The 22,448-nt window shown below is 39.4% G+C and overlaps 1 protein-coding gene across 1 annotated transcript in view; it reads left to right on the top strand.

The window, feature by feature from the left end:
• The first annotated feature begins 3,683 nt into the window (after positions 1–3,683).
• Positions 3,684–22,448, top strand: part of gpm6bb (glycoprotein M6Bb) — a 191,565-nt gene continuing 172,800 nt past the window's right edge. The window contains exon 1 of the mRNA XM_073045812.1: positions 3,684–3,973. Within this exon, the coding sequence (XP_072901913.1) occupies positions 3,970–3,973 (4 nt within the window). The 5' untranslated portion in view covers positions 3,684–3,969. The remainder of the gene's footprint in view (positions 3,974–22,448) is intronic.

Below are 22,448 nucleotides of genomic sequence, written 5' to 3'. Positions count from 1 at the left end.
TCCCACATCACAATACTGACTACTTCAAAACTACTTAGCATGTTGAAACATCTGGAGATCAGGGGAAACGCAAGTCTTTGGAAGAAGAAGAAACAAAATTTATGCAAGAAGGTGAATACATTTGAAGCGTTATTGTGATATTTTCCAAGGCTATGCACAATATTTTCTAATTACTCAAGTCATTTAGAATCAGAATCAGATTTAATATCACCACTACATGTTGTGAAATTTGTTGAGTTTGCGACAGCAGTACAATGCAATACATGATAATAAGGAGAAAATGAATTACAAATATATGTGTGTGTGTGTGTGTGTGAAATAGTTAAATAAGTAGTGCAAAAGCAGAAATTTAAAAAAGTAGAGAGGTTGTGGTCATGGTTTCAATGTCCATTCAGAAATCGGATAGCAGAGGGGAAGAAGCTGTTCTTGAGCCACTGAGTGTGCACCTTCAGGCTTCTGTATCTCCTTCCAGAAGGTAACAGTGAGAAGGAAACATGTCTTAGGTGGTGATGGTCCTTAATAATGGATGCCACCTTCTTGAGGCATGGCTTTGTGAAGATGAAGCTGAGTAATTTTACCACTTTGCAGCTTACTTTGATCTTGTGCAGTAGCCAACACCACCACCCCCCATACCAGACAGTGATGCACCCAGATAGAATGCTCTCCACAGTACATCCATAGAAACTTTTGAGTGTTTTAGGTGACATTCCAAACCTCAAAGTCCTAATGAAATATAGCCACTGCCTTGGCTTCTTTATAGCTGCATTGATATGCTGGGACCAGGTTAGGACCTGAGAGATATTAACACCCAGGAACTTGAAACTGCTCAACCTCTCCACTTCTGCTGCATCTTTAAGGATTAGTGTGTGTTTCCTTGTCTTACCCTTCTGAAGTCCACCTCAGCTCTGTGGTTTTACTGACATTGAGTGCTAAGTTGTTGCTGCAACACCACTCAACTAGCTGGTATACCTTGTTCCTGTACATCCTCTCATCACCATATGAGAATCTGCCAACGATCTATAAACAAATTTATAGATGACATCTGAGCTCTGCCTAGCCACACAGTCATGGGTGTAGAGAGACTAGAGCAGTGGGCTGAGCACACATCCCTGAGGTTTGCCAGTATTGATAGTCAGCAAGAAGTTATTGCCAATCTGCGGGTCAGGACCTTTCAAAGGCACATCCAAGTATTTTTTTTTAGGGTTTCTGTCTTTTCCATCCTTTCAGGAAATGAATTCCAGAGCATTTTCACAAGGATAAAATGTTTCTCTTCATCTAATTTTTAATCTTTCTCCCTACTTTTTCACCTGCTTAGTCTGATTCTCAATTTTATTTGCTCTGTGCAGGCCTCTCATGATGTTATACACATCATTTAAATCTCCTCTAATACTCCTCTGTTGCAACTAAAATAACCACATTTATTTCAACCTTTCCTCATAGCTAATCATTTCCATGTCCTTATAAATCTCCTGTTTGGTTATCATATCTTTCTGGTAGTGTGACAATAACATTATGAAGATTATTGTTAAACATGTAATTTCCCTAATGCCCAAGATAACAGAACAAAATCTCTTCTCCCATGGAGCATGATAACCAGCCTTAATTTCCAAGTCAATTTTAAATTAGGGTATCAGTATGAGAGAGGATATGCTAATTGTTGGGTCTCACATTCCAGCTCAATTGTTGTATAGGGAATAAAGGGCCAGCATTCTTGTATGCATTTTAAGATATCCTTCAGAGCATAGTGAAATGCTGGCCTATATTTTTGCCGGTGGTAGGTTTCCAATGACAGATCTAGCAGTGGAGAAGCAAAGAAACATCTGGGTGAGATATTCCCATTTCAGGATAGTTAACATTAGTGAAGGACTTTGTCATACCATCTATCTTGCTTTTTGGCCAGATAATGATGCACGGACAAGGAAAAACTTACTGGTGAAAGGGAAAAACAATATCATAAAATAGAGACAAAACAACACTAGAAAAGGTACAAATAAGGGATGCCAATTGGCACATTTGAAACTGACTTAGCAGAAAGGTGAGGAAAACCTTAAATGGTTACCAATCTGGTGCAAGATTGGATGAAAATGCAACTGAATGTCCATGTGTGAAGCAATATATTCTGGGAGTAAAACACATTGAGAGTATGAACTTAATGGAAAAATAAATAATCTGTGTCTCTGGAATATTATCTAAAAATGTCAGTGCAGGTAGATGAATCTATTTAGAGAATGTGCCAGTAGAATTCTGTGTTTTGAAGAAGTAACAATAAATTTGTGCCAGACATAAGCATAAGAGCATGAAAAATAGGATCAGGTTTTGGCTATTGGCCCCTCAAGCTTGCTCCATCTTTCAGCATGATCTACGCCAGACCTCATCTCCTCTTCTGTGCAGTTCGCAGAGCACTAAGGCATATTTAAAGTAACTGTCTCTTTGGCCAAGCTTATGATCACTTCATCAGATGCCCCTTTTGCAACTTACTGTAAGTTTTTGACTAATTTACACTCCAGGGAGATGACCTGCAATAGCAGCAGGTGGGGAGACCGGAGTAAAGATTGGAGGGAAAGCCCAACCCCACCCCCCTTCCCCTCACTCCCTGCTGTCCACAAACTCACAATATTCCATGGAATAGTGCAGGGTTTTTGCCTTTGAAAGGGCTCATATTTAACCTCTTCCAGACCCCCCTACATATGAATTTTTATGATGTCATACTCACTCTCTATAAATGCAAACTTTTGTTTTTGTAACTGATTCACGAGATTGATATCAAGGATAGAAAATTAGCTTTGATTAGAGATTAAATATGTAATGTAATTACACTGGATGAGTGAAAGCCACATGATGGAACTCCAGTTTATTTTTTTAAATAATGAAGGGTTTTGGTCAAGTGAAGAAGCATGTGATTTTTTGTGAATAGAGCATTAAAATTTCCACCAAGAGATCAAAGTGAGGGGTTAACTGAAACGTATCTTGGAAAGTATTGGACCAAAATAATTCCATGGGGAAAATAATCTACATAAGACAATTAGATGTTTGTTTGAAAGAGATAAACTTAAGTTTGTGGGATAAAGTGCATATGGGATGTGGAAATAACGTAAGATTCCTCTAGCAAAATACCTATAATGATGTAATATACCAAATTACTTTTCTTCTGTGTTGGAAACATATACAGTTTGGTGATTAGCCTTGAACAACACACATTGGAAGAGCTGGAGGAGCTCAGCTGGCCAGGCAGCACCTATAGAGGGAAATGAACCATCAAGGTTGCTCCATCAGGACTGGAGTCACCAGTCTCTGGTCCTGATAAAGTACAGTTTTGCACAAATATCAGGTCTTAAATATATTACTGACAATCATAGAAAACATACATACTTTATGATTTTATTGCCAGAAGAATTATATTCAATTTTGCTGATGTCTTAGTAAAGTATGACCAGCTGAAGTGAAGTGGAGATTGGGGAATCTTTTCAATCTCAGAGGCAAGTTTGGTGTTCACCATAATTGCTACTTTAAATATCTAAAATTGGCCTTAGATTGATCCAGTAACAGTAAATTTATTGTTCGGCATTCCAAAATACGCTTTTAGTCTGCTTTTATCACTGTTTGTGTTGAGCTCAATGCTTTGACTAGCACCATCATTTGGTAGCAACCAGTGCCCATTGTGCTGCTGAGCACTTTGGCCGTCACTTATATTTGTTGGAAAAGTTTTGTAGTCACCCAGGTAATATTCCCCACTCTCTTCAATGTTTAGCTAGGTTCTTGCTGACTTTATTTAATCCTTCTTCTCTTCAGCGGGGTGCCTGACGTCAGCCGGACTTTCTTTCTCTGCTGTGAGCGCTGAGCTCTGGCACAGGCACGTCGACCCGGCAGAGAGAGGCAGAGCAGAGTTCAGCACCGGCAAGAAAGCAAGCAGGCTGCTGCAAAAGAAACGGAACACTACCGTCCACCAGCTTCGCCTTTCTAAGTTCAAACATGGGTAAGTGCACGAACACAGACGGGGGGCACTAACACAGTTCTCTATCCCTTCCCCCCAAATCACTCGTTTAACAGGGAACGCGCGGACAAAAGTCGGGAAAATTCCTCTCCACACTGAACTGTCAAAATCTGAGCTGGGAATGTGGAACTATCCTTTGTTTCAAAATGATGAATAAACGTTACTCGGGATTTTTGCCTTAAATGATACATAAATATCAATGTGATTGCAACGTAGCTTTCTGCGCTGTCTCCGCCGTAGCTGCTCTCTCTTCTTTGTTCAGCCGAGCTTTTAATTTGCAATTTGTCCATTTGAAAAGTTTTGCTTTTTTTCTCTGTGATGCCGGTACAGTGTGCGAAGCGGTATTTGGGAGCCTGGAATATACTTGAAAGGAAAGGACACTCTGGGGCTTGTTATATAGTTTTTTAATGATATCCTGACTAGCTCACTTGCGAGAGATGAAAGCTTGTAGCTGACTCCAGGATACATGAATCAAGCGGACTGGGATAATTGTGTTGTCGGATCTGCAAGCCTCAAGGAATTCTTTTAACTTAAAGGATTTTTTAAAATATATATATATCAAATCTCGCTTTACTTCACAGGACGTTCTCCAGATCGCGGAGTTAACAGTAAAAAAAAAGCTTTCAGAGAGCTAAAAGCACACGTAATTTAAAAAAAAAAGTTATGTTTTTAATCATCATGTGAACCCGAGTGCTGATTTATAGCAGCTGTTTTAAAGCAGGATATGGTGAAGGTTTGTGCCTGCCTGGCAAGATTGTCAGGAATTTTATATTGTGGGAATGCTGATTTTTCTCCTCTCTCTCTCTGCTAAGTATTGCATTCTCAACAACGGAGATGGCACAACTAATGTTTGGAAATCTTTGCGGACTGCCTCGCTGTATATATATATTTTTTAATTTGATCCACTAATGAATTTACTATTTATATGTGAGAAAGTGCCTGATTCTCTTGCAATCTGTTCCATGTTGAGCTTTTTCCACTGAAGCTGAAAATATTCAAGGGGCCTCTCAGTAGTTGCAGTCTCCATAGATTGCCCCATTGCAGCAACCAAACAGTGCCAATGCAGTGCATTTAATGTTGGGTTATTGACTGACGCTGCTTGGCTGATAATTAATATAGTACTAAGACGCAATAATTCCTGAGAATGTAAGATGAGCTGCTTCTTTGGAAGGTGGGCAAGTAGGGGTGGTAGTTGGCATGAAGTAGATTTCCTGGGTTTTGGGTGATGATTTTTGACACGTGCAAGACATTTTTTCGGTGTATGAACTCAGAGGGTATGTTTCTGAAGTGGGAATTTGAATGGGGGGGAATGAGGTATAGTGAGATTTTATTTGCTAAGCAAGTTGGAATTGATTTTGTGGAATCACGTCATAAAAGGAGTCCTTTTGGCCCTCATGTTCCTGGAAAGAGTTACCCAACTGGTAATCTTTCCTCTCCTCCCTTTGGCCCTGTAATATTTTTCTCTTTGCTGGATATCCAATTCCCTTTTGAAATTTGCAGTCAAACTTGCTTCCAGATCATAAATTGTTGTATTTAAAATCTGTTTCTTCTGTCCATCATTTTTAAGCAATTCTCCTGATATCGGAAAAGATTCCTTTTCATTTAATTTCAGAAAGGCCTGTTTTAATTTAATGTTGAGAAATTGATGTAGGATTGGAATTATGTGGTAGATATGAAAAGAGTGAGACTCCATTTTGTTTTGCGCATAATGTCAAATTAAGTGTCCTTTTACTTTGGTATGTATGTTGACCTTTTCCTCTCCCCTTGCAAATAGTGTGGTTAAGAAGTTATCATTAATGGTGGGTGGTCTTACGCGGGGAATGATGCAGGATAGTCATTGAGTGTCAGCGCAGTTGATCCTCCATTCACCGAAAATCCCTTACAATCAAATGTGCTGCCTCCAGTGAGAAAAGCTTTATCCATCTCCTAGGAGAGCTGGATACTTACCCCAAGTCTATTTCTCCTTGGAGTTTATTCAGGAGAATATTATTAATGCCAAAGAAACAAGGGTAATAATTTGAGAGGTCTTGGATCATGTGCTTTATTATGAGTAAGGAGGTATTTGTAATCTGCCAGCACATTAGAGTGGAAAAATTCTGCAGAACTTGATGAAGTTCACCTTAGGACCTTATGGAAGGCCATTGGAGAGATATTTGCTTCACTGTTAGCAACTGGCAAAGTTTCTGACTGAGGCAGGTTAATAGTTTCTGTAACTGGTCCAAAAGTATGTAGGGAATAGTGGATGAAGGAGGTGGGGTGAAACTGGTGGGCACATGGGAGAGAATACTTGCAGGGAGATAAATGATAGAATGGGACTGATGGGAACCATCTCGAAACCAGCATATACTTAATGGGCCATTTGGCTTCCATCAATGTTGGCATTGGGAAGTGTTAATGATTGACTCTTTAATTTTAAACTTTTATCAAATGATCTGATAGACTTCGGAGACATATGTAGGGAAAGTCTATTTCCATTGGTTGTTACGTCAGTAAAAGAATGAGGGTACAAATTCAGGATCAGCACCAAGACAGTAGACCATACAACACTTTTTGGTTTGTTCACTGCTTGTGGAAAGCCCATGTTTCAATCAAGATGTTGAACAGCGGTTTTACATTGTATTATCAATGGAAAAATGTTTTACTTTAGATGGACATATGAAGAAGATTAGACAGTCATGAGTTTATAGTAGAGGTAGCTCTTTCAGTGTACCATAGGCATATTTCAACCAATTGAGGCATCATACCTGGGCTGAATCCTTCCTACCCCAGTGGTCCAAATATACATTTCCAGATTAGGTCGTACGATAGAAATTGTTGGAACATGGAACTGAATTGTTACCCCAAAGCCAAGTAGATTAAGGCTAGTTGTCGCTCTGCTTTTGATTCAACAATCACAGAAAGTATATTCCAGGTTTGCTTTGCTCAGCCACACATTGGATAAGCCTCCTGTGCCAACTGTCAGAGAGTATAAATTGGTTACCAATACTGAGCATCAGGAGTTTCAGAGATCAGATATTCTGTCTATTGAGGTAGTAATGGGGAGAAGCCAATGAACCAATGAAGAATTTATTAATATGCTCTCAGTTGCCTGGGGGAAAATTCTTATTTGTGGTTTTTGAAAACAGCTACTGGAAGGCCAGTCGTTCCACCTCTGCAGAGAAACTCTTTCCCCTGAAGAGGCCAGGCAGGATCAAGAACTCAAGATGTGGGAAATGGGGAGGGATAAACACAGCAATTCCCTCTTTGAGCTGTGGCACCTCAACGTACTCGACCGCTATAATGTCAGTCTGTTTTTTCCATTGTATTGATCTAAAGCAAATTGGGTCATCCTTGAGCCTGAGGGGCAGTCAATACCAGATATTTGTGGCTCACTGAACAGCTGGGATCTTTAGATGAGATTAAGTTTACATATAGCAAAAATCATGATAAATAGGAGATGTATATTGAGGCTATAGGATACATTATAGTGATTAATCTGGTTATTTACTGACAGCCTAATTAATGAGTAGTTGTACCTGAACATGCCTCTCATGCGTGTGTATTTTTGTACTGTTTTAGATAATTAGTTGAGTATGCATCCATCCTGTAAATGCACAACAAACTAGAAATGTGCAGCAGGATCCTCCAAAGGAAGTTCTTGTGGCTTTGCTTCAGGAACTGACTTAGTTTTTGTTATCTTGAATCGTTGCTAACCCAGAAATGTGAACACTCAATAAAGTGTTGTAAGGTTTAGAGGGTTTCTAGCTGCTTTGTAAAAAGTGCTCGAGATCATGAAGGGTCCAGAAAAAAAACACGTGTACTGAAATGATAGATAGATAGATAGATAGATACTTTATTCATCCCCATGGGGAAATTCAACATTTTTTCCAATGTCCCATACACTTGTTGTAGCAAAAACTCATTACATACAATACTTAACTCAGTAATAATATGATATGCATCTAAATCACTAACTCAAAAAGCATTAATAATAGCTTTAAAAAAAAGTTCTTAAGTCCTGGCAGTTGAATTGTAAAGCCTAATGGCATCCTTTGTTAAATTGCTCAAGACCTGTTGAGCATAGACTTAAAGTGGGTGGGAAAAGAACCAAAAGTAACGTGAGCAAGAACTTTGTCACCAAGCAAGTGGTCATGACAAGGAATTCCCTGTCTAAAAGGATAGTGGATGTCGGGGCAATTGTGATTTTCACTAAGTGACTGGATAAGTACTTGGAAGGGGAAAGTATCAGGTTATGATGAACATGTCGGGAAGTAACTGAACTGATCTTGCTAAAGTCACGTCATGTTTAACAATCAACACTGTTTCTCTGTTTTGAAATATACTTTAATATATTAAGTGAGACATACCGGTAATTTGTATGCAAATTGTAGACAGGTCACCATTGAACATTTTGTTTCCTCCTCTGACCTAAATTATGATGTTATTAACGTGAGGTATCAGAGCAATTACATTATTATTTATGCTGTGAATGCAACTGTCAATTTGAGTGTGAAACTTTATCTTTTGCTGTAGCCCATCACAGGTGTGTGTGTGTGTGTGTCTGGCTGTCTAGACAGTACTGCCTTGCTGGAGCTGACAGTCAAAATCTATGGTTTGATCATAAACTGCCTTCACAATGGGGATTGCATCCACTTTCCATGTCCTGCTATTGTACGTGATTCTTACACATTGTTGGGCAGCAGCCTGTAGGATTGCATTTGAACCATTTTGCATTATCCAAGTTTTCTAGGAAGATTTCAAAAATTTTCTACTTGAAAAATAATTATTTCTTGCATTGAAATTTAGACAAATGCTTGCAAACTGATTATTCTTCCCAAGTCTGAACAAGATCACATTTTATATAGTTGTGGGTTGGAAGGCTAATTTGTGAAATCAGATTTAACAGACCACATCTATGGCATTAAAACTAAAATATTAGCTGTCTTATGCAAGTTTATACAGTGATGAACTTGCTTATCATAACCTAGCCTAATTGCTGTTTAGCCAATTCAAATTTAATGAAGTTCTTGCAGAAACTACAATAGAAACTTTATTTAAAGCCAAAGAACTGTCATCACATCATTGGGTTGAGGGTCTGTAGTGGTTTGCCGTTATTCAGATCATAACATCAGCATTATTCTGCCTTTTCATTTATTCCTTCCAAGAACTGCATGGACATTGGTTTGTTTATTTGCAGTTTGACACTTTTTTGTTGAATTATTTTTTTTAACACTTTTGGTAACTAATCCTCTTGCTGGCTGCTGAGCCTAAGCCGATGCAAAATGCCTTTAAAAATGTTTTACTCGTCTGAAACTCAGTGCAACAATGAAGGACAGGGTCAAATGCTGAGGCCATAGTTTGTGACCAGTTGAACAAAGAACAATGCCAAGTTTGCAACTTCAACCAGAAAAGTATGTGGCAGCTCAAGGACTGAAGTAACATTTCACACCATCAGAATGAAATTAGTTCTGGCTTTATGTTAGTTAATTGAACTTGTACTTCAGTAGAAGAAATGTTAAGTAGCCTTTGTCAGGCTCTTGGTTGCATTCTATTAACATATTAAGCAGATAGGTAAACTACTAGATGTAGACAAAATTGCCTTTGTTGCTCTAGCATATGACATGCCAATTTATTATAACCCTAATATAATCCTGTAAAGCTACGTGTGAACATATTGAGCTGTAGACAGAATGTGTAATTAATCTTTAAAGAAATTTGTTTTAGATGTGACTATTTTCAATAGCTGGTGCCACTTCTATTTTATCTGGCATGTTTTCTGAATTTCTTGCTCGATAGGATTTCATGCAGCAAGATTGCATCTCCTGTAGGCAATTCTGTAGTTTATTGAAACTGAGGAATGAAACACTGGTTTCTCCAAGAGATGGCAGAAATAGATTATGCCTATGCAAATGTTTCATACTGCTTTACTAGTCTTGCTTCTGTGTTTTGGAGGTTAAAGCTAGTTCTTTTGATAAATCTTAAGGTGGCAATTCCTTCTGTTGACCTGCTTAATGAGTAATGTTTATTTCTTGATTGGTTTTGCTCCATTTACTACAGCTTCTTTGTAACTCTGTTAATTGTTATAAGTGTGGAAAGTAGTTGTCACAGGTACAGATAAAATATGGATAGAAATATTTGTAAGGCTTGTTTAATGTTGAATTTCTGAGAACAGTTATCTACTTCAGGGAATCAATGTGAATATGAGAGGTAATCCTAAGTAATTACATAGGCACATCAACCTAGATTCTACAGTTGGCAGTGGAACAAACTAACTCATCTCAAAGACCCAGTAATCCCTGAGGAGTGAGCATCCTTTCCTCCATGTCTGCCTCTGTGGCATCCAACTTTAGTTAAGTCATCAAGCAAGCCAGTCAAATTGAAGAATTCTTTCAGACAACAAATCAGGAAGTACAAATCACTTATTAAAATTTTTGAAACATTTTACAGGATTAAATAAAAATTGGATATATGCACGCAATTGAGGAAGAATCTGGATTGTTTTACTATTTTGTATTTTAAATAAATGTGTGATTTTTGGGGTGATCATTTGAGTGGATAACATGAGACTTTCAGACTAGAGTGGACAATTATGTGCTAGTCTGCCATTAAATGCTCTCACACTTGCAACAAATTGTAAATTTTTCAGTGTTATTTGTGGCAAAAATAGATGGTAAATGCTCAAAATCCTTATCTGGTTGCTGATCTTGGGAAAATTTACACAGGGCAAGACTGAAATTTAGCATTCTTTATGATTTCTGAATTAATTTCACACCCTCTCCCTAGGAACAATCTGCTAGAGGAACGAGGTAGTATCTTGGGGGGTGGGGGGGGGGGCGGAACTGTTGACGTTCCAATTTGGAACCCTTTACCAAGTTCTTGGACAACTTTCCAAAGCAGTAAAGCATGTCATTTGTCATACGTCTGAACTATAATGGCTAGTGACATGTTAGTAGCAATAGATGTGCATTTAACTAATTCTTAGCTAGATCCAAAAGCTTACTGGTGGTGTAATTAAAGACCTTACCCTTTAATGGCTGAGTAAACTTTTGGGTGGGGATCAGTAAACAAACTATTTTTGATTATTTTCATCATTATCAACATCCGTATTGATCAACTTTTTAATCCCTTGTTCCACTTTCTTGATTTCTTGTCTCCCTCTTATACTGTGGTTAGAGTCATAGAATAATACAGCTTAGAAACAAGTCTTTCTGCCCATCTGCTCCATGCTGACCAATTGCCTGTTTCACTCTTAACCCTCCTAGCTTCTCCCCTCCACGTACCTATCTAAATGCCTCTCAAATGTTGCAGTTGTACAGAATGACCAAAACTATACTTCATATTGCCAGTGCTGCCAATAATGTCCTTACTCTTAAACTCGATATCCTGACTGATGAAGGCCAACATGCTAAACACCTTTATTACCCTATCTGCTTTTGTGGCCACTTTCAGTGGATTGTATATGTGTACTCCTAGCCCCTTCTATTCCAAAAAAATTGTCAGTGCCCTTCCATTCATTATACAAGTCCTGCCCTGGTTTGATTGCCCAAAATTGATCTCTTCACACTTATAAAATTTCAAATCCATTTGCCATTCCTCAGCCTACATCCCAAACTGATCAAGATCTCCTTAAAATTTATTGTAACCGGCTTCACAATCAACAAGACCCCCCCCCCCCCCAATTTACTATCATCAGTAAACTTGCTAATCATGTCATGTGCGTTCATATACAAATCACTAACATCAGTAATGAATAACAGAAGTCCAAACAATGACATCCACGGCACCCCGCTAGTCATAAACCTGTAGTAAGAGAATGGATCTACAAACATCACCCTTTGCTTCCCATAATCAAATAATAATTTGCTTCCCATAATAATTTAGAATCCGCCTCTCTAGATCCTCCTGAATCTCATGTGACATAACATTCCAGATCAGCGTGCTATGTGGGACCTTGTCAAAGGCCTTAGTAAAGTCCACGTAGACAATATCTACTGCCCTTTCTTCATCTATCCTTTTAGTTACTTCTTTTATTCCTGATGAAGCCTTGGCTATCTAAGTCATCTTGGATCTTGTCCCTCAATTTCCTGCAGTAACTTCCTTACAGATGAAGTCAGCTTACCAGGCTGTAGCTCCCTTGCCTGACCTTGCTATCCATCTTGAACAATGGAACAACATTAACCACTCTTTGCTCTTCTGAACCTTTGCCTGTTGCTAACAATTAAGCCAATATCTCTACAATGGCCTTCCTTTGGCCCTTCTGTAGGTCCTAGATAAACTTGATCAGGGTCTGTGGAATTTTCCTACCCTAATTCATTTGATGGTTGCAAATACCTCCTTCCTCATAGTAAGAATATGATCCAAGACCTCATGACTTGTTACCCTTGTTTCTTTCGCAGTAATAATATTCTCCTTAGTAAACACCAAGGGGCAATAGACTGGGGGCAAAAGTGTCCTGCTCTCCTGGGAGGTGAATGAGCCTACTCCCTGGAGGCTGCACATTTGATTGTATGGGATTGTGAGTGAATGGAGGATGGATTGCATTGACACTCCATCACTATCCTGCATCATTCCTGACGTAAGACTGCACCACCATTAATGATGAGATCATTTCTGAAGCACACGACTTTAATTGATCTGTTTTAGTAACATGATATTAAAAAATACCTACCTGAGAGATTAGTACAGTATTGACTAACTTAAGACACAAATGCGGCAAGTGACTCCAGTGGCTTCTACGAGTCTGTAATCCAGTAGTGGCAGCATATCCATTTTCTCAATAATAATTTAATGAAATGCAGATTGCCACAGGTATATAATAATGCTGTATCATTAATCACTGAATCCCTAATAACAGTGCCCCAGGTATAATGGCAACAGAATAAGGACCTCTGATTTATTCTCTAAAGAGAAAATTTAACTCTCTTCTCTGTGTTCTGTAGACAGCACAAGTTAGGGGCATTAGTTTTTAAAGCCATCACACGTGCTGTGGACTGAAAGGCTTACAACTGTCCTCTAAATTTCAAAAACTCTTTTTGTGCCTTTTCTCTGCTCTGAAGTTTGAAGCAGATGGGAAAGTTCTTTCCCATTTATGTTGAAAATTATGTTCTTTGCACATTCTTGATTAAAATAATAAAGTTTGTGATGCTCAAGCCACCATTTCTGGCATACTTTTCCCCTGTACATTGAAAGATGAAACAGATGTCTTGGCATCAAGGGAATGTGCAATTGCATAAGTTAAAACCAGTTGCGCTAAATGTCCTTGCACAATATTAACTGAAGGTCAACCTTAACAAATTCTTTTTGTCTACTTGTCCAGCTGTATTTTCCAATATAGCTGAATTTCGTACATCTTAATCCATGGGGATTGAGGCTATTTCCACGATGAGTGTTGTTATGACAAAATACATCGATTCTTCAGCAAATATTTTTGGCATTACTGACTTTTCAACAAAGTTTGTGTAATATATTGCATATTTTACATGCTAATCTTACTAAAGAGGCACAGTTAAACGCTGGCAAGTTTGAGCTGTCTGGTATTGTGATGAAGGGATCACTTCCCTATGCTGAGTGACTGTAAAAAGCTTTAGTCTTGAAACTGAATTCTTATTTTGGCACCAGTAGGAAGAGGCTGCTGGGATCTTTGGGATAGATGAATTGTGGCTTGGAGAATGGGGAAATTGGGGACTTTGACTGAAGTATGTGTGCTGCCTACTTGGACCTTTCGACACGAGAGAATACAGTGATGGAAAACTGAATCAACACACACACAAAATGCTAGAGGACCTCAGCAGGTCAGGCAGCATCTATGGAGGGAAATGAACAGTTGACGTTTTTGGACTAAGAAAATTCTTCAGGGGTTCTGGCTTCTGCCTGCTTCCTTTCCAATCCCGATGAATGAATTCGGCCCAAAATGTCAACTGTTCATTTCCCTCCATTGGTGCTGCCTGACCTGCTAAGTTCCTTCAGCATTTTGTGTGTGTTGGCATTTTGACACCTTTCTGCTGTGGACATTTGATTCATTTTATGTGAATGCATTAATTTGTAGTACAGAATGGTAGCTCATTTGGCCTGCTGTAATTCCAATCCAACAAAATAATTGCTTATTGTTAATGAGAAATGAAAAGTAGAAGAATATCAACATATGGCTATGAAAAACACATATAGTCTTCAACTAACCTTGGGTGTCACCCAGTACAGAAAAGTGACTTTAGATACAGTGGCACAGGTAGTAGAGATGTTATCTCATGATCTGAGTTCAATCCTTTGGTACATGTTCTCCCAGCCACTATGTGAATTTCTCCTAGGTACTTTGGTTTTGTAGAGTAAATACAGATTGGAAGCAGGTCCTTCCTAACACTGAGTCCACCTTGACCATGAGTAAGCTGTAAGCTAGCATTAAAAGAACAATCATATGTAAAAGCAACACACACAAAATGCTCGGGGAACACAGCAGGTCAGGCAGCATCTAAAGGAAGAAGTACAGTTGACATTTCAGGCTGAGACCCTTTGTCAGGACTCTTCGTCTGTACTTCCTTCTATAGATGCTGCCTGGCCTGCTGCGTTCCACCAGCATTTTGTGTGTAGAAACATAGAAAACCTACCGCACAATACAAGCCCTTCGGCCCACAAAGTTGTGCCAAACACGTCCCTACTTTAGAAATTACTAGGCTTATCTATAGCCCTGCATATTACTAAGCTCCATGTACCTATCTAAAAGCCTCTTAAAAGACCCTCCACCACCGTTGCCGGCAGCCCATTCCACACATTCACCATTCTCTGAGTAAAACTTACCCCTGACATCTCCTCTGCCCCAGCACCTTAAACCTGTGTCCTCTTGTGACAACCATTTCAGCTCTGAGAAAAAGCCTCTGACTATCCACATGATCAATGCCTCTCATCATCTTGTACACCTCTATCAGGTCACCTGTCATCCTCCTTCGCTCCAAGGAGAAAAGGCTGAGTTCACTCAACCTATTTTCATAAGGCATGCTCCTCAATCCAGGCAACATCTCCTCTGCACCCTTTCTATGGTTTCCACATCCTTCCTGTAGTGAGGCGACCAGAACCAAGCACAGTACTCCAAGTGGGGTCTGACCAGAGTCCTATATAGCTGCAACATTACCTCTAGGCTCCTAAATTCAATTCCACGATTGATGAAGGCCAGTACACCGTACGCCTTCTTAACCACAGAGTCAACCTGTGCAGCAGCTTTGAGCATCCTGTAGACTCGGATCCCAAGATCCCTCTGATCCTCCACACCACCAAGAGTCCGCCATTAATACTATATTCTGCTTGTGTTGCTTGAATTTCCAGCATCTGCAGATTTCCTCGTGTTTGCAAATTATATATAAAAGCTCCTTTGGAAATCTTTTTTTTGTTAGGAGTGTGTTTGTATTTTTCTCGATGGTAAAAGTTCTTCAAAGTCAATCCCAGTTGCAAATTTTATTTTTCTTAATACAACAAAAACTTATTAACATGAAAATTTTATTAGATAACTGTAGCACAGCTGTGGCACATTGGAGTTGTAGTTCTGTAATAAATTAACCAAATTTAGACAAATTACCTACAACTGGACTGAACTCCTACTTAGACCCAGGTGAATATATGAGGACATGTTCAAAATATGCTGACATTTGTATACAGTATATTGGTGTTGCACATGATAGGCATTAAACTGTGTTTGACACTGTGGACACAAGTATTTCTTAAATACTCTACCTTTTAGCAGTCAACCGTCCTGAATGATCAGCAGATAGGTATGTGGTGGAAGGAGGATGGCAAAAGCTTAGAATGAAGAAAGAGAAATGCCAGACTTTCAACCAACAACGTATTGTAAAACATTCTCAACCTCTCTTCTTTGGGATTAAAATAAAATAGTTACAACTCTGTGACATATATTTTACTTCAATCTCTTTGATGTGTAGAACAATCACATTTTCGTTTGTCTGATGGATGTTGTTGATTTTTTTTTAAAAAGCATATGAATAGTCATGTTGTTTCATTATTTACAATGCAGGAGCAATTTCTTCCCTGGCACTGGAATCGAGGAACTGGTTTCCTTTATGTAAGAGGTTCTACTTGGGGAATCTTCATGCCAGAAAAGCTTAATTGACCAAATATTTGCATTTAAACAATCAGTCCCTGTGTATAATGCAGGGGATTACTCAGGAGGTTGTCCGTTACTATGCTAATAATATAATCCTGGGAAAATGTGTTTTGAATTAAAGTTTAAAGCAAATTTAGTATCAAAATGCATATGTGTCACCATATCTCAACCCTGACTCATTTTCTTGTGGGCGTACTCAATAAGTCCAATAATCGTAATAGAATCGATGAAAGGCTGCTCCAACATGCCGGACAGCCGGTGTGCAAAAGACAACAAACTGTGAAAAAACAAAGAGAAAGAAAATGAAGGAATGATAAGGTAAGGATATAAAAGGATGATAGATCATAGATTCTGTAATTCTGGTGGAAAAGCAGAAATCTTTCACATAGTTATATTGACTATCAAAAAGCATTTGATTCTGTCCCACAGTCATGGTTAATAGAAGTTCTTAATATACATAAACTACGCCCAATACTTGTGAAATTCCTACATCATCCGATGAAGCATTGATGAACTATAAACATCCCATCTATTAATAACTAAAAAACAGCAACCAGCATTATCAAAATAAACAGGCATTTCCAGGGCAATGCTCTAAGCCCACTATGGTTTTGTCTAGCTTGCAACAGGCTCTCTAATTTACTGAAATGGACAAAAATAGGGTATCAAATTAGACACGACCAAACAAATTATACCTTGACACACCTTCTATACATGGGCCATTTGAAATTTATACACTTCATCATCAGTAAAGCTAAAGCAATTAATTCAAATACAGAATTATTTTTGAAAGATATAAACATGAACTTTGGACTGGATATGATAGATAGGCATCCGTTAGTCTCATGAGACCATGGATTTGCGCCTTGGCGGGGTTGTATGGGAGACAGGCAGTTGCCCAAGCTGCAAGCCTTCCCCTCTCCATGCCACCGATGTTGTCCAAGGGAAAGGGCACTAGGACCCATGCAGCTTGGCACCAGTGTAATCGCAGAGCAATGTGTTGTTAAGTGCCTTGCTCAAGGACACAACACGCTGCCTCAGCTGAGGCTCGAACCAGTGACCTTCAGATCACAAGACCGATGCCTTATCCACTAGGCCACGCGCCGACACGGACTGGATAAGTGCAGAACATTAAACAAAGGTGCAATAGAGCTAATAGAATACAAAGCAGGCAGCAGGATACAATATAACTGAAGGATGAAGATGAAACATAGAAGGATCTGAAATATCAACAATCAAAATTGATCACAGTGTGATAAAGGAAAAACTTTTGACAGAATTTACTTCAAGGCTTAAGAAAATATGCCAAACAGAGCTCAACAGTAAAAATAGAACAAAGACAATAAATTCTTCTGGTATACCCATATTGATGTATATAAATAATCAGCAAATCTATAGAACAGTAACTGTAAAATGGATCAATGAACAACAAACTGTGCAAATGCAAATATAAATAAATAGCAATAAATAACGAGAGCATGAAATAACAAGAAAAAGAGTCTGTAAAATGAGACCATCATTGTGGAAACACCAGAAATAGAATGAGTGTAGTTGTCCACTTTTGTTCAAGAGCCTGATGGTTGAGGGGTAGTAACTGTTCTTGAACCTGTTTGTGTGAGTCCTGAGGCTCTTGTACCTTCTACCATTCCAAACACACATAACATACAGAAATCAACAAGTGAAAAATGCCAGAAATAAGCTGAATTTAAAGGTGAAATTGAAAGACTATGAAACACAAACAGGGTTACATTGTCCCAGTAGCAATATTATTCTAAAGTCACTGCAAAGTAGCATTAAACAATTAGGCCTACACAGCAATATTTGTTTAAATCTCCAGAAAGCCACAAAACTAACCATCACTAGAATAGTCCGAAAGTTCCTAGCAATTGAATATTGTGTGTGCTTGGCTATGCCTGTTCCTCAGGGTTTACCAACTTGGGCTGAGAAAGAAACAACAATTTAATAATAATAACAATAACAAATAAATTAGCAATAAATATTGAGAACCTGAGATGAAGACTCCTTCAAAGTGATTCCATAGATTGTGGGAACAGTACAGTGATGGGCATCTGAAGTTGAGTGAAGTTGTCCCAATGGTTCAGTAGCCTGACAGTTGAGGGGTAATAACTGTTCCTGAACGTGGTGGTGTGAGTCCTGAGGCATTTGTATCTTTTTTTCTGATGGCAACAGCGAGAAGAGAGCATGACCTGGGTGGTGGATGTTGTTTTCCTACAACTGTGCTCCATGTAGATGTGCTGAATGATAGGGCGGGCTTCACTTGTAATGGACTGGGACTTTTCCACTACTCATTGTCGGAGTTTCCATTCAAGGGATTTGGCATTTCCATACCAGGCCATGGTGCAACCAATCAATATACTCTCCACCACGCATCTGTAGAAGTTTGTTAATATTTCTGAATCTTTGTAAACTTCTAAGGAGGTAGAGGAGCTGCCGTGCTTTTCTTCATATTTGCTCTGTATTCCCCATATTACACTAAACATGCCTACCAACGTGACAAGTTTCAATTCAGTGTGTACTCCAGTTGTTTATAGAACCATCAATGAAATACTGCCATTTATCTTTGTTTTGTTCGAGTGGAGCGCTTGCAGTCTTCAAAGTGTGCTTTTTGTTTGTGACCATAACCTGTCATGTTTGTTGTTCTAACCACTAAGAAGCTCACAAGGTCCAGTTACTATTGATAGCCAAGTAGATTACCTCTCAAATCCGTTGGATGTATGCAGAAGAGGCTTATTATCTGGTAAGTGTTTTGTGAGACAACATTGCAACAAGCTTTCTCTTATTTTGAGATTTTATGCAATAGAAGTGTTACCTGTTATCTTTATTAAATACCAATATTTACAAGTAGCTCCAGTATCAGTTGTGTGAACATGTGTGTTTCCTGTTGCCAGTTGACATTTTTGATAATGACCATCATGTAATTAGCTTTGTTATTTTCTTCTTCCTAAGAGTGGAGTGATTCCTTCACTGGCATATAATCAGAGATATTAATTAGAAGAAAAAAAGGTCATGAAAATGTGGAACCAGGCTGTTGCACACATTGAAGAGATGCCTAATGATCTGCTGTGCAGTCTCTGGGTTTTATCTTGGACCCTCTAATGTTGATTGGCCATATGTTTTTGATTGAGAGTTCATATAAAGCAGGAGGCTGTGTTTACAAAATGGGTTAAAACTCAGTGTTCTTATCATTATCAGCTCTGAGAGGATTTGTCTGTTGTTCCAGCGTATTTAGAACAGAATGAAATTGTTCAGTCAAAGTTGTTATGGTTTCAGCATGGGTGTGTAGAAGTGTCATACGGCGTCAGTTATTTAGCCCAGAAAGGAGCCCTTCAGCCCATCTAGTTCATGCTGAATTATTATTCTGCCTACCAGCATCTGGGCCATATCCCTCCATACCCCTCCCATCCCTGCACATATCCAAACTTCTCTTGAATGTTGAAATCGAGCCCACATCTATCACTTCCACTGTCAGCTCTTTTTACAGTCTCACCAGCCTCTGAATGAGGAAATTCCCCCTCATGTCCCTTCCCCTTTAAACATTTCACCTTTCACCCTTCACTGTAGTGCTAGCTCACCCAAATGCAGAGGAAAAAGCCTGCTTGTACTTACCCTACCTAAACCCCTCATAACTTTGTATACTTCTCAATTTTGTATAACTCAAAACTCCCCTCATTCTCCTTTGTTCTGGGGAATAAATTCAGAACCTATTCTCAGGTCCCCAACATCCTTGTAAATTTTCTCTGCAGTCTTTCAAATCTTATTGATAGATTTCCTGCAGGTCGATGACTTGAACTGCACATAATACTCCAAGTTAGGCCTCTGCAGCATTTTTGTACATCTTCAACATCACATCCCCACTCGTGTACTCAATAAACACCAGAAAACCTGCAGATGCTGGAAATCCAAAGCAAGGTACACAAAATACTGGAGGAACTCAGGCCAGGCACCGTCTATGGAAAAGAATAAGCAGTTGACGTTTCGGGCCCAGACCCTTCTTCAAGACTGGAAAGGACGGGAAGAAGTCAAAATAAGAAGGAGTACTCAGTATTTTGATTTATGATGCCAATGTGTCAAAAGCTGTTCCTGTGATCCAAGCTACCTGTGATGCCACTTTCAAGGAATTATGTATCTATATTCCCAGATCCCTCTCTTCTACTACACTCCTCAGTGCTCTACCATAGACTGTGTAAGTTCTAAACCAGTTTATCCAACTGAAGTGCTACACCCCACAGCTGTCAGCATTAAATTCCATCTGTCATTTTGCAGCTGGTCCAGATTCCGTGCAAGCTTTGACAGTCCTCTTCACTCTCCACTGTACTCCCCAGCTTGGTTTCACCCAGAAATGTGTTGATCCAGTTTACCACATTATCATCCAGAGCACTGATATACACTTAGTGGCCACTTTAATAGGCACCTCCTGTACCTAATTAGGTGGCCTGTGTGTGTGTGTGTGTGTGTGTGTTTAGGTCTCCTGCTGCCGTAGATATGAGAGGGTAAGTAATGAGGGTGGTACAATAATCATCGAGTAATTAAATCTTCATGTGGATTGCATAAACCAAATAAGCAGTAATAACGTGGGGGGGGTGAACTCATGTCGTGTTTAAGATATTTCTTGTCAGGTGAGTATTTATTAGGTTCCTGCTGTATCTAATAAGGTGGCCACTGAGTATGTTTTGCTTCTGTTGCCCATACTCTTGAATGCTTGACATGTTGTGCATTCAGAGATGTTCTTCTGCACACCACTGTTGTGTGATTATTTGAGTTGTCGTTGCCTTCCTGTCAGCTTGAACCGTCTGGCCATTCTCCTCTGACCTCTCTCATTAACAAAGTGCTTTCACCTACAGAACTGCTGCTCACTGGATTTTTGTTTGGTTTTGCATGATTCTGTAAACTCCAGAGACTGTTGAACATGAAAATCGCAGGAGATCAGCAATTTCTGAGATACTCAAATCATATCTTCTGGCACCAGCAATCATTCCACAATCAAAGTAATTTCTTCCCCATTCTGATGATTGGTCTGAACAACAAATGAACCCTTTGACTATGTCTGCATGTTTTTATGCACTGAGTTGCTGCCATATGATTGGCTGATTGGATATTTGCATGAAGCAAGCAGGTATCCAGGCGTACCTAATAATGTGACACTGAGCGTTGATGGCAAACAACAACCGACCCAGCGCCAACTGCCATGGCACACCACTAGACACAGGCCTTCCAGTCAAAGAGGCAATCATGTACTCCTACTATGCGGCTTCTCCCGCGAAGCCAATGTTGAATCCAATTTACTACCTCATTTTGAATGCCAAGCGACTAAATCTTTTTGACCAATCTCTCATGCCCGACCTTGTCAAAAGCTTTGTTGAAATCCATGTAGACAACATTCACTGTGTATCCTTCATCAACTTTCCTGGTAACCTTCTCGAAAAACTCTATAAGACTGGTTCGACATGACCTACCTTGCACAAAGCCATGTTGACTATCCCTAATCAGTCCCTGTCCAACCAATTACTTGTATATCTGGCCCCTTAGAATTCCTTTCAAATGGTGGATGACACAAAAAATGGCGGTGATGTGAATAATGAAGCAAGCTGTCCAAGGTTATAGCAGGATATAGCTCAGTGGTAGATATGGGCAGAGAAATGGCAGATAGTGTTTAATCTGGGTAAGTGTGAAGTGTTCCAATCTGTGATGTCAAATGTACGGAGGGAAAGTATATATTTATTGGGAAAACCCAGAGGAGCTTTGGCATACTGAGGGATCTTGGAGAGCAAGTCCATTGCACTTTAAAAGTGTCAACATAAGTAAATAGCATGAAAAATGGCGTGTGGCATACTTGCCTCCACAGTATGGTATAGTCGGTGCTTGGTATGTTCTGCTAGGGGTGGGGTGATGGAAGCAGACATGATAATAGTATATGAGGCATTTAGATGGGCACATGAACATGCGGGGAATGGAGAGATATGGACCATGTACAGACAGATAGGTTTAGTTGGATTTGGCATCATGTCACAGACTGTGCTGTACTGTTCTCTGTGATCCAAAGTTAGGAATCTCGACCTTGCAGGACTTTAGCTGAAATTTTGAGTGGGCAGCTTACTGAGTCCGGACCTCAGAGTGATTCTTCTTTTGTCAACAGCACCATCAGAGCAAAACTTCCATATTGATCTGTTACTACCACTACCACTACCAGTTCTCTCTTGTCAAACCACTCCAAACTTGAAATACAATGAAGTTTGATTCTTCATTCACTGTAACCATTCCCAGCACCAGAAGTACAATAGATAATGGTCTAAACAAATGCCCAGCACTTGATGAGTTTGAAATCCAGACTCAACACCCAGATTCCATGGCACT

The sequence above is a fragment of the Hemitrygon akajei genome, chromosome 5 (genome assembly GCF_048418815.1).
Source record: "Hemitrygon akajei chromosome 5, sHemAka1.3, whole genome shotgun sequence".
Lineage (NCBI taxonomy): Eukaryota > Metazoa > Chordata > Chondrichthyes > Myliobatiformes > Dasyatidae > Hemitrygon > Hemitrygon akajei.
This window is presented reverse-complemented; position numbering and strand designations above follow the sequence as displayed.